Raw genomic sequence first — 13913 nt, 5'->3', positions numbered from 1 at the left:
TTGTGACCAGGAGATGTGTGCGGGGCAGAGAATCAGGGTCATGCTTAATGAAGCTTACACAACAGTTTCTCCTTTGAGATTTACAGACTTGTGCTGAAAAAACTTCAGTCGACGTTTTAAAACTCAATTAGAACGAGGGGGAAAAAAGCGAACATAATAGGGATCCTCATATTTTTAATATTACTGCACATTTGCATCAGCTGGAGCAGCAGGATGTGAAAGATGATTAATATTAATGATAAGAAACTTTTCCAGAGGAGGAGCATGCTGGAAGAAGGGCAAATCTTACCTGTAGACAGCTGAGAGCGGCCGTTTGGAGCCCGCTTTGGGCCTGTATGGCTTGGGCTCTCCGGCCATGTTTATGTCTGTAAAAAGACAAAGCGAAAGTCTTCAGTCATCAGTCATATAGGGGTGTTTTTACTGTGGATTAAAATAAACAAACATTTTATTAATGGTTGACATAGTGTAATCAATCAGTGTCTAGGCCGAAATTGCCAACATGATTGTCTCGTGTCCAAAATGGCAAACAAGTTAACGCCACATGGTTAGCGAGCACATGTCCTGTAAACCTCAAAAGAATCTCATGATTTCATTTTTGCTATTGTGTTCACTCTGGTCTGTTGTAACATGTCATACTTTGAAAACAATGCAAACTGAAATACAGCTGCAAAAAAAATACCTACAAACATTAGGTTTTATTCTATCAGGGGATAACTTTAGCATAGGGTTGCCAACTCCCTGAGAAATAAATAAGGGACACCTTGTGGCCAGGGCCGGGCGACCCAGTTGTCTTCACCCTTCCCAGTGTGGTGAATTTTTTAGCTCTTTTTTTGTGTGTGAAATTATTTTTTTTAACCATTTGACTTGAATTTGATTTAAGTAGATGCGTATTCTTTGTGATATCAACACATGGGAAACAAAAATCATTTAGCCATTTATTTTTAGCTCAAAATGACAACATTAACACAATAAAACAGGTCTCTTTCTTAAACAGAAGCCTGTCATGCTTAACTTTTGATAATAAAAGTAAATCTTTCTTTAAAAGAACTCTGTCCTGCTTAACTTAAAATTATATAAATTAATAGAAAACAATAGAAAGAAAAATATTCTTGTAACAGTGCACATTTAGTGCATTTAGTGCAATTGGCTTCAGCAGAGGCATTATTTCAGCTTTTGCTCCCGTTTGTAAACCCACTTGTTCCCATGATTACGCGTCATAACTCATCATCATTATTCATCTATGTATTACTTTTATGTATTACTCATCTATTTGTTGTAATCATCTATCCTTGCAGTTGTTTATTACACAAAATAAATTATATTATCACACTTCTGGCCACATAGCGCTGATATTCACTGCACATGCCCATTTTAACCTTAACCAGAGGGTTTAAAAACAAACAAACCAGTGTTTACCATATCTGGTTCTGCCGTGGCCTGGTAGACAAAAATTGGTTAAGGGTTCCCCGAGCTTTCACGCCCCTCATGTTCTTCATGTGCCCACCATTAGAAGCACGCCTATGGAAAAAGTGCGCCGGCACACAGTGCAGTGCGCTTTATAGATGTTATCGTGCACTTTTCCAGCCAGGTGTTTTCCTTTTCCCATTCTTCCCTGCACTTTTGCAGCCTTTTTTTCTTTCTCTGAGAGGAACAAACATTGCTGGTCTAATGCCTGGCTCACACTGTGCGATTTTTGGCCCATTTTGAGCCGATTTTTGAGTCGTGCGACCAATTTGGTGATCGGCCCGATTTTGGCCTTCATCGTGCATCGTGTAGTATGCGTGGGGTAACGAGAAGCGATTAACACCTCACGACCAGCTCCCGATCATCAATCGCTTGTGAGGGTGTCACCGCAGCCGCTCACACTGCTCACGCGCAAACACGTAAACGTCGGTGAAAAAGACGGAGCAGCACGGCTGTGCAGCGTGTGATCTGGACTCAAGCGATGGAGGCACAACTTGTAGAACTTTGGAAAGCTCATCCGAGCCTTTTCGATGTGGCATCACCAAATTATCACGACCACAACAACCGTGAAAATAGTTGGATTTACATTGCTGCTCAATCACAGCTGCCTGATCATGTTTGTCATTAGTAATTTAGCAAAGTTGATGGTGGTGTGTGTCTGTGTGAGTGAAAGACAAAGAGGGAGAGCGAGCGACAGATTTTCTGTTATAACCTTCATTTTATGGAGGCACAGTGTGACTCAGGTCGCATCAGAGCATCGGGCGGTATAGTGTGAGACCTGCATCGTGACCTACGAACTTATAACCCATGCGAGCCAATCGTGCAGTTTGAAAATCGCAGTGTTTGCCCAGCTTCAGGTGTACTGTCGTCTGAGACTTGCACCGCAGTGTCGGCGTTTGTTTCCCTGTTGGCCATGCTTTTTGTTGTGGTCATCTGTTGTCTTCCGGTATTTTCTCCGCAAGCGACCTTTCCTCAACCAATGAGATGAGCGGTAATCTGAATTGTCATACTCGAATTGTCATAAGTGTGCTGTCAGCTCATTGGTCACAAAGCAGGGGCGGGGCTGGGAATTATGTTTTCAAACAAAGCGTTAATTACATTAAAACTTATAGACTACTTTTGATTCTCACTGTATTACGGGACAAAGTGCGTCCCTTATTAGCTCAATACGGGACGTGTACTTTTGTTTCTAAATACGGGACGATTCCGTTTTTTAAGGGACGGTTGGCAACCCTACTTTAGCACTACATGTCTAGTTAGCTATGTGCTAAAGTGAGCTTTGTGCTAAAGCTAAAGCAACAGCAAAAAATAACTGCGTAGCTCACAGCTTTCTGACTTTATCAAAATCGCAATATAATACAGATAAGATGCTTTAGCCTTACTTACAACAATATGATAGCTTAAAACTCGCATTGGTGTATTTGACTTGACAATAGCTTGCAGCACAAGTAAGAATACTGACTGACAGGAGTCCACATTTTTCCCCCATACGCCATTCTCCAGAAAAGTTTGTTTTTGTGGTTTCAGCAGTTCATAAAAACTTAGTTTTGGATTGTTTACCCTCTTGGTAGTGCATTCCACTACACTGCAAATCTCAGGCACTTTTCAGTTTGTTGCTTGCAGACAGAAAAGACGAACAGGCACCTTCATACAACACAAAGTCAGTGAAATGCTGTGTATTGCTTCCCCTCAGGTGTGGACCAGACTTAATTGTAGTCTGTCTCTATGTGGCAAGCCCAGCTATGAAAACATACAGGACATAAGGCCAGATTACAGCACAAATGGTAGAAGTGTGATTTCTTTCTCTCCTAAGAAAGCAACTACTCCATTATGTCTGTATCTGTATTCGGTGAAATACTATCTTATATGAAAACCTTTAATTTTGTGCTTATACTTGCTGGCAACTTAATTATACTGTGTCAGATACTGTTTTGCTATCTGCTCATAACTGTTGAAAAGGAGGTTATCTTACTCTCTGTATGAATAAATCAATATTCGCTTCTGAATATTATCATGCAGTATACGGGATATCACAGAATTTCATTCAGTGTCGGTGTTTCCTACGCTGCGGTGTAACCTAATTTAAAAGCCAAAAACTGTGCCCATGAAAGTGAAATAACTTCCTTTCTTCAAACATCCTCACATCAAGCAACGGCTTGTGATGGTGGCACACAGTTCAAAGCCATGGCTGAGCACAAGGGAGCATAAAAGTACTTCATAATACAGAGATTTAAAAAATCAATTTAAGCTCTTTGTAACTCTGTGCTGTTTCTGCTGCAAAACTGAACTTTTCATGCGACATTTAAAAAAAGCTGCAGTGCCGTCGAGTAGACTCACTAAATTTGAGGTGCACTGCGAGAGCCAATTTTCTAAAGGCAAGACTGGAGACCTTGCTGCCGTGCACTGGAAAGATTACAAAACAAAATTGTCGTTGCAAGGCACAAGAAAATCCTTGAAAACATACAAACAATAAAAATGAGTAAACATTAGAAGAAGAACTAAAACAAAAGCAGAAAGTTAGGAGGGCTTTGATTTATAGCCGGCTGTTCGGGCTTTCCGTAAAAAATTTTTTACTATCAGGCGTAGAGGTTTTGTGATCCGGCCAGTCAGTGATGCAGACATTTTCATATCACTATCTGTGCATTGCCAAGGGTGCTGCAAGGTCCTCATATTTTGTGAAGTCTGAGTGGCTTCTGGGAGACGAGCCAGTTGGTCAAAGTAAAACACCAGAAAGATGAGGAAAACAGTCCAGGAACTTTATGGATGCAGATATGAGGTGATATTTCTGAGGTGAGGGAGGCTACAACACCTTAACGTAACACTTTCATGTGAAGTCTAGTATAAAAAGTAGCTTTCCAGAATCTCATCCCACTCTGAGGTTATTATTCTTCTAAAAATGAATAAAAAAACATAAAGGAGGGTGAAGCAAATAGATCACTTGAGGCAAAAAGTGAAAAAAATTTCCATAGTCTAACCAAAGGCGGAACAAAAAATCCCATCAAGTGCTTTTTTTAATATCGTCCTTGATATCACACAACTGTTCATGAGCATCAGCATACTCAGCAGTAGCAACGCATTAGAAAGGCCATTTCCTAACTGGCAGGACACAAGTTTACGACTGAGAACAATGCACCAATCAGCAAACGCCCTTGAGAGGATAAACCCGAACCCCATTGTGAAGAGCCTTGGCTAAGTGCCTCGTAGGTACATAGATCACTTTAAAGGCACTTTCTGACAAATTGTTTTTTTTTTTGCATGCGGCCGTGTTCTCACTATCACTTTGTCCCCTCCAGCAACACACATTTGCCTAAATAATTTATGCATCTGCTCTGCCCCCCCTTCTTCCCAACACCAAACAAGTGGAAGCACCCCAATCCCCAGGAGTGGAATTGCACTGGGGTGAAAATAAGCTGCTGGCAAACTCTTGCCTCCTTCTCCCAGAGGCTGCTCTCATGAGAAATAGGATTAAAGCCTGGTCTGTTTGTATGCTGCCTACTTAGACATGCTAAAACACAGACTTTTTACAGAAAGCCGCATGACCAAATGAGTGTGAGTGTGTGTGTGAGTGTGCATACTTGACAGAGTATGCAAGGATTGACCATGATGGTAACCTTTGGAGATAATTACACTTTTGCTCATCAACCTGAAAGGTTGACTTACAAAGAGATCGGTCCAAACCTTTAATTAGCCCACAACAGCCCAACTAAATATAATTGGCATCTAAAACCTGAAGTGATAAAAAAAAAAAAAAAAAATCTCTGACAGCTCTGTTTTTGTGAGCCATTATTTTTGATTCCGTATGGTTTATATGCAGTACAGTCAAATCCATGCTGTTCAGTCCCTGACAGGTATCGCCACTGCTGGAGGCTAAAAGAGCCTTAGCCTATTTCGACTGAAGCTGTCAGTACATGTGTGGTTCAAGCAGAGTCCAGTGGAGCAATCAAAACCACATTTTCAGTAGGCTAAAACTTCAACTGGTTCAACCTCAACAAAAACGGCACACTCTTTGATTCAACATTTTAAGGCTCTTTTCATGGATAAATACCATTGTTATAATCAACCTTTTGGAATGTAATACATTTTTTAGTGAATTTAACATCTTTTTAATATGAACTGTTTGTGGAACCAAAACATGGCATTTGAAGACATGTTTGGGAATAGATATAAACACTTGTACACACTATTCAGGTGTTTCATTAACACAACAATCGGTTATTCTGACAATGACTCTCCCAGTATTACACCTACCTGTATCGGTGAGAGAACAATGTTCTTTAGGATCTCATCAAGTTCAGGACCTTCTTTCAAGAAAATAGCAACCAACTAAATCTTCATACATCCCATCTGTTCTTCGTCTTAGGGATATGTTATCGACTTACAGTAATGTCATTAATATTGAAGCATTTGTTCATATGTAGAGTTAACAGTTAATGGCTCAGAATTATTATATCAGTGTTAAACACTGCAATTCAACAAAGATCCATACACCTTTTACTGCCAGCATTTATATGTTTCATTTTTTCAAATACTTGAAATGCTCACATTTGTTTTTTGACAATAAACTCAACCATGTACATTTCAGACAATTTCAGCTCCTTTTTCCTGGAAGGTTGAATTTTTATACTATAAATACCTTAAATGTGTTTCATTGGGTTCAAGTAAAGCAACATTCTTGGTAGGTCATATTTCTTTTTTTCCCCTTTTTTCCACTTTTCTTCTTCATTGTGAACTCTGGTGTAGTTTTGGCATTGTGTTTTTGGATGGTTATTATGCTAGAGCATTCGTCTTCTGCCAAGTAATTTTGTTAGCCAGACCTTTGGTACATCCACAGGCATTCATGGTGCAATGTGGAAATGCCATCTCAGAAACACCTTTTGTCCTCGTGGTTCTCCGTATGGTCGCACTCCCACTTCTGTGCCTATCAGGGTTATGAATTCACTGCAGTAGTCCTTGGCCAAATTTACGTCAAACATGTTCTGCCTCATCTGAGACTCAGAAATTCATCTTAGTCCGATCTGACTAAAGCAGAGATTCTGAATATTTATCAAGCTTTAATCTTTAATTGAAGTTTAATCTTATAGTTTTGTGCCAAAGAGCAAGCCAGGGATTTTTTTTCTTGGATGCTGTCCAGTATGGTTGATGTTATGCAATGTCCTTTCTGCTTTTCAAACTGTCACAGCAACTCTGATTCTCACTGATAACCCTTGTGCCAAGTTTCCTCTTGCCTGTCTGTGTTTGACGCCTGATTAGTAGTTCTATAGGTTATTTGTAGGCCCTTGTACTGCTGCAGCTGTGTTTTAATCAACTTTTAGTTATTTAGTTTAATCATCATGTGTTCTTAGTAATTTCATCTAATTAAGAATTAAAACAGTTCTTCAATTTCTCTGCCAGTTCCTTCATTTGTGGACAATTCACAGCTCATTTTATAACTGCGGTTATGCAGTTGGGCAAATAAAAAAAAATTACTGGTGCACTCAAATGCATTTCAGTGATCACAGGTTTTCTCACATGGATGTCTGTGATAACAATGGTATTTGGGTTTATTGCAATGAGTTTCCACTTTGGGGTTTTTATTTGCAGTATCAGTACTAGGTAAGTAAAGAGAAATTCTTTATGTGTAAACTGATAAATAATGCAATAATTTAGAGGCTGAATTATAAATTATACAACAAATTTGTGCACCGGAGGACAGAGAAAATACCAACAATAATATGAACTTCTATGAGCAAGCACTTTGATAACAGTAGGAAGGAAAAGCTCCCTTTTAACAGGAAGAAACCTCCAGCAGAACCAGGCTCAGGGAGGGGCAGACATTGTGACCAGTTAGGGTGAGGGGAGGAAGACATGGAAAAAATGCCAGACATCTTTATTGATGTATTTCCTAAAAAATTAAGCTTACTGTGCACATTTCTGTAGTGATCTGGAAATCTGAGACATGACAAACCTTTGACGTTCCGTTTGTTTGACAACTTGCTTGTTGGCCACAGTTGCACTAATTTATTAAAGATATTGATCAAAAGATATTGATTATTCAAATATAATAATGTGGTCTTGCTTTAAGGGCAAAAAATTTGTTTTGACATGTAAGAATGCTGTAACACTGTTTCAAGCTTCAGTTGGGATCCTATAAGCAGGCAAAATGACATATTTTCACGTTTGCATCGTCACTTCTGTATGTGGGAAGTGGACTTGATGGGAAATGATTGTAATCCATGAGCCAAGATCATCCACTTTTAGCAGAACACTTTGAGTTTGTGTAGGACTAAAAAGTCATTTTAGTATGAATGAGATGCTCAGTGCTTTTTTTCTGTTCCTCTCTTTTCCTTAGTTTCGTGTTGCTCACTTGCTCAGTCTGCAGCTTGGTCATCCATGGTTGGAGGTGGAGCTCTCCGTGGTGCTGAAAGACTTATAAAGAAGGTCTGCTCAGCCTGGGCAACAATTTAAAAAAAGGGGTTTGACCTTGCAGCTGTGCAAATGTACACATAATGCAATTTCAGTCTTTCAGTGCTGAAATTAATTGTAGATATATTTAAGCTAGCCCCCAATTCTCTATCTCTAAGAGACGGCGCATGCCTGTCTGTCTGTAGATACTAAAACAAGCATAACCCAGGTATGAATAACAATTTAATGCTACATTTTTACTGACTAAGGAATCGGGGGAAAAACAGGGCTCTGGATGTGAACTGCAATGGAAAGACAGAGGCACGAAGCATAAGTAATCACTGAAGACAGACTTGTGTTCCTCTGTCAAGAAAACAAGGATCCGTGACTCCCTGAAGGAACATGCCCATGTGTTTTATTGGTCTCATTTGCTGCCTTACATCTCTGTCTCCCTCAGACTACTCTTGCTCATGCCTCCTGTTCCACCCTCGGTCTCACCCTATCACTCAATGTGTCCCTTCGTCTGTTCCCATCCCCCTCGCTTTCCCTCCCTCTATCACCTTCCCTTTCCTTCCACACGAACTCGCACAAGATGATATCTAACCCACCTCGCCATCCGTCACTTTCTCTCACAGCCCATATTTCTTCCTGTGTCTCTGCGCACTGCGAGGAAGCTCATTATGAGACATTTCAGTGCTGAGCATCACCTGTGGGGCCCTTTCTATTTGACACCTGTGCCACCAACGAAAGCTTCACAAGTCTTATTTCTTCCCCTCCTTTCATTAGCAAGGGATGAATAAGCGCAGAGCAATGGAAGTCAAGGCGCTGAATAAATCACAGCTATAAACTAAGCCATATGGCAGCATATTGTACAGGAATGACTGGGAATGAGAAAGCACTCCTGCGAAAACTGACAAGACCCAAAAAACATAAGGAGAAGAATATGAATGTACTACTGGAACAGACGAAAATCTGCTCGTCCTGTTGTAGCCAGCAAATCAGACTTTAATCTCTCTGCCTCTCTAGCTTTCTGTTGCGTCGTAAGAAACGAGACAGTGTACCGTTTCTTCTCCTTTCTCGATCTTAGGGAGGAGAAAACCAGCTAATAGCCTCAGGCTTCAGGAAGAGGAGAGCTAACAGGCATGGGTAGCAGGGGTCAACACAAGGTCTGGGAGAGGCAGAGACAAGAGTGTGTCTTAGCGAGCCAAAGAACCTTTCTGTATTACTGTTGGAAGAGTGCTGGAAGATTGGCAGATTCCTGAAAATAACTGCCTTTTGCGATGTACTGCTCTCATCAGCCATCTCTGTGTGCTATCGGTATGGTGACAATTCAGCCCTCCAGCCTTCAACAGCTCATTTGGTACAGGTTTTTCTTTAAAACGTGGTGGTAAATACTATTGTCTAAATATATGATTAGTCACATCCATCAGTGTGATCAGTGCTAATTAAGATAAACCTGCATTCCAGCTACTCATTAAGCTTACAGCCTTAATGAGAGCAGAAATGTGGCACAAGCTCCTTTGACCAAAATGCACTTGAAGTGAGTCATGCCTTTTAAAGCACGCACACACAAACACAGCAACAAAGTGGTAATTTGCATGTCAAACTACCTTGTGCTTGGGCAAAATGTCCTTTCAGCACTAAGAGAAAACCCAGCAACCAAAACACAGCTGATTTTGTCGGTTTCCGTAGCTGCAAATGACCTGTTTGGACGCCTGCTGTGGTGCGGCACAGAAGCTATAATTGAGAAAACAACAATTGATGAAGCAGTCATTACATGTGTGGGCTTCCATACAAAGACTGAAAATAAACAGGCAGAGATTCAGAGATTCGCAAGCATCCTATTTAGTAGCTGTTCAAGTAAAGCTACTTATTATTTTGGGTTTTTTTGACAAGATATAATTTCAAGAGAGCATCTTGATAAAGAGCCCATATTTTTGGCCTAACAACTGGCGCCATTACCCATAAGAACCTTCAGATACTGTCACTACAGCTGTGAATCAGGCATTCAAAATTAAGTCGGCTTTCTGCATTAACAATGCTCCAAGGCTTCATTTTGTCATTAAATTCTACCTGAGCAATGGCTGGTACAAGCAAAGTGTGAAGAGTGAAGAAAAGAGGAAATCAAATGCATCTCCCAAGTAGCATTCTATTAAAAATGCCCAAAAAAGAGCTTTGCAGACAAAAGCAAAGAAAGAAAACTAAGAGATTATAGCAGTGCTGTTGCATTTTGGGATTAATGTTCGAGCTAAATGGTAATGCCAGGCTCACAATGACAATGATTACATGCTCAGTTACCATCTCAGTCACACTGCATGCTATCACTTCCCAATTAGCACCAAAAAGTAGATATGAGTCTGATGCAAATGTTCAGTCTTTGAAGATTTTTAAAAAAAAACACAATGTTCAAGTTCTGCAAATATTGTCTTAGAACTACATTTAATGGGTGTAAAAACTGGCTCCAATTTGCTCAAAGTCTCCATGTCTGATGCCAATTTGGTGACAACAGCACAACTAATACTTGTATTAAATGATAGTGAATAAGAGATTACCCTGTGTTCTGGGCAGTGTAGCATTTAGAGATGAAGACTATGGCAAACTAATGGAAGTAATGTGACGTCTCGAAGTTGAAGTAAACAGAAACCGAAGCCCACAACATAAATCTGTAGGATTATGCAGAAGCCACAAAATATAAATCATTGTGCTTTGTCACTATGCTCTGTTGCAAGGATCAAATCAGTTTTGCTAAAATTGTAGAGCTCTGTGACCCAGCATCCTGCTGCCATTGAGGGACAAAAAAGCCTTTTTTTCCTTCTCATTACCAAAAAAACCTTTGCTGTCCCCTTTGAGTTACAGCGCAGATGTGTAACACCGGCTGAATACAATGCGCACATATCAGCAAGGACCAATGAGAAATGTGGACCTTCCCAAAAAAACTGATGATAAATTCCCCGCATGCCATGGCTGATGGTTCTACATCACATCTGGCCTTTTTTTTTCCTCATTCGTGAGTTATTTTATTTCACTTTCCTCTTCTTGCAACGGCAACTGTCTATTTGATGAGATAAAAATTAAAGGCAGAGGCGAGAGAGAAAAAAAAAAAGAGAGCAGGACACGCAAGGAGCTGCCGATCATCTTCTCACGGATTAAGAAACTCTGGCGCCTATCTCCCCAATGACTCAATTAATTGAACAAAGTAACTAATCATGCAAATTGTGTCTCGGCAGGAGAGACAGAAACAAAGACAACGGCACAAATGAGGGAGCTGAATTTAGCAGGTGACGGACGAGCGAAAGGAATAGGTGGGGATGTGGGAAATTCATGTTTCCAGCAGATTACATCTAGCTGTCTTTGGTCCAACTTCACTATTCAGTGAGTCCAACTCAAAGGAAAGGAAGGCAGGAGGGCTGAGATATAAAAGTGCTGTACTGAGTACCAAATCTGTGTCTCCGTAACCAGTAGGTGAGGTCCTGTCAGTTGCAGGCATAATAAATCTACAAATACTCCAGACGTTTTTCAGACGAGCAAAGACGAAAGAACTGACACAGGCCACATTACAGGTACAAGATTTCCAGAAAATTTCAGAGTGAATTACAGTCAAATTTGTCACTGCAGTGGATGAACAATGTGCCCTGACAGTCTTTGATTTTCACAAAGGTCTAGCAGCTCCTTTCAGACACAGACCTCATATATCTTTATCTTACTGTAGTTCTCACATATTAGCCGCGTTCTTATTTTTCTGTGCTGCCCGTGGATCCATCAATCAAGGTCACAAGACGCTGCCGTCCCCTCAAACGGAAATAACCCTTTACCTTTTCCTTTTTTTCTAGGCAGGGAAGATTTTAAGAACTGCAAATAAAAATTAAAAAACAAACATGTTTACAGACACCTCTCAGCAAAAAGAAAGACGCAGCAGGCTAACATTGTAGTGTTGTCTAATTACATGGAAAAAAGAGTAGAGAGGAGACTGAGGGACAATCTGCATATCAAAGGTGCTGTTCTAGGAACCTTTGAAGATCAAACACTGAGCAGGGCTCTTCAGGAGAACCATGAAGAAGGTTCAAGGTGAGGTGATGTGACTCTACATTTTTCTGTTTGAATTTGGCATTTGGCAAACTGTACTCTTATAAATGATCACATGTGTCATTTAAATATAGTAATTCACACATACCAAACGAGGATTTAAGTTTCATTAGTTGCCCCCCTACCAGCATGCGTTAAAACTTACCGTCTGGATCTCAATTTGCAATTTTTAAATGTATGGCAAGAATTGGAAAGTGCGAAATTGAGTTTCCATTGCTCCTTCACAACTTTGAATGTGACACTAGCTTCATGACATGGGCAAAATTATGAAATCCGTCTTTCTCCCAGTAGAAAATTTTTATTCTGTAAAGAAGCTAAAATTCATACTGCATTAAAGTTTAAAGTGGATTGCTTGCCTGATAAATGGCTTCATTGTACATATTTAGCCCCAGAGAGGTAACCAGAGCTTCATTTTGCTTTTGAATCTAAAATTCAGAAAATGTTACTTACTAAATTTTTTCTTTAGTGCCATCAGTACCTCTGACAGTGCATGCACTGAGGCTGCAGTTCGTCCAGAATTGATTGATGGGGGCAGCACATGCCTATGCACGTGCTCATCTATCCTTACATGTTTAAGAAGAATGCCTACAAGCTCAAGAAAAAACTATACATGGAAGATGGCGAATGGTGTCACTGCCGCGATAGCTGCGCCCCGACTCGTCGATAAGAACGGCAGAAAGAATTGGGTATGGAAGACTATTGTTATTGTCAAATCAAATCTGCACCACGGGCTAAAATGTTTGCAGTGAATAACTCTATAAATGCTTAAGCTAACGTAATGTAACTTAATGTAATAATGTAATGTAAAAAATAAAAATGACTAACAAATTAAAATAAAATAACTATACCTCAGCCTTTTCTCCCTGTTTCGCTTCCTTAAGAATGGCTTCTTCACCTAATATAATAATGTTATATCTAGTAGTAGCATTAGTGGGCTAAAACATTTCAGTTTATGTCCTAATTTTATTCTCTCTTTATTTTTAATTGTAGCATCACATCAGGTATTGAGAATCTATTGCTATCAGAGCTGGTTATTAAATTTCTAGTGACGCCTCTGTTTAGCCACACTTAAGTAAGAAATTATTAAACTGTTAGAAATTCATTAGAAAAAATGTTTTGTCCAGGTTTCTACTTCATTTTATGACCCAGCAAGTCATAAAATCACTCCCTTATTTTGTTGCTAATTACATTTCTTTGAATTTTGTGAGTACAGATCCAAACAGGAATCATTCCATCTTCTACCTTTTATGATACATGCTGCCATTCACGAAACGCTCATTTGATCCTGACTGATTAGAGGATTTTTGTGGACACCCCATTACAAATGCAGGCGTCTGTTCTCCTGTAAACTCTCATGTGTGACTTTCAGCCTGCTTCACCGCCTCGCCGCCCGTGTCTGCTGCTGCATGGACCAAAGTCCGAGGAGATCAGCTCATAATCCCCAGCCCCTTGAGGCACCCGCAGAACAGATAAAGGCATGGCATTGGTTTGAGATCACATCCCTTTGTGTGACCTGTAAACCTAGTGAGCTGTCTCATGCAAGTCAACAATGATACACTTCAAAAAGCGGACGATCCAGGCTGCTGGATACATGAACATGGCACAGCGAGGGAGCTTAGAGATGAAAAGCGAGGCATGAAAACAAACACCAAGCTGATATTCACAGCAGAACAAGTACTTCTTTTGAGAAACGTTCACAACAGCTGTTAATAATCGGGACATCGCCACTGACTTTCCCTGTGACTAAAAATAGGGACCTTTAGCTCTTTAGTGTTAAATCTAGAACAGAAATCTTTGAGGTGCTGCTTTCAAATTCCCAGTACGACATTCATATTTCATTTTTAACCAAGAAACAAAGTGAATTACAGATTTGGGGAAATTTGACAGGCTCATTGCTGGCCTACAGGCGTGAAAATATGATGTAATTTTCAAAACCCATGTTGCTCATTCCTGCATAGGTACTACAAGCGCTCCCTGCCGATGGA

At 40.2% G+C, this 13913-nt stretch overlaps 1 protein-coding gene across 4 annotated transcripts in view; it reads right to left on the bottom strand.

The window, feature by feature from the left end:
* LOC146511610 (RNA-binding Raly-like protein) overlaps positions 1-13913 on the bottom strand; it is a 123501-nt gene that overhangs the window by 24683 nt on the left and 84905 nt on the right. For all 4 annotated transcript variants that reach the window (XM_085173526.1, XM_085173522.1, XM_085173523.1 and 1 more), the window contains one exon: positions 290-365. In XM_085173526.1, coding sequence (XP_085029652.1) covers positions 290-365 — 76 coding nt within the window. The remainder of the gene's footprint in view (positions 1-289; positions 366-13913) is intronic.

This window comes from Neolamprologus multifasciatus, chromosome 9, assembly GCF_963576455.1.
Source record: "Neolamprologus multifasciatus chromosome 9, fNeoMul1.2, whole genome shotgun sequence".
NCBI lineage: Eukaryota > Metazoa > Chordata > Actinopteri > Cichliformes > Cichlidae > Neolamprologus > Neolamprologus multifasciatus.
Note: the sequence above shows the minus strand (reverse complement) of the source record. Positions and strands in the feature narration are given on the sequence as shown.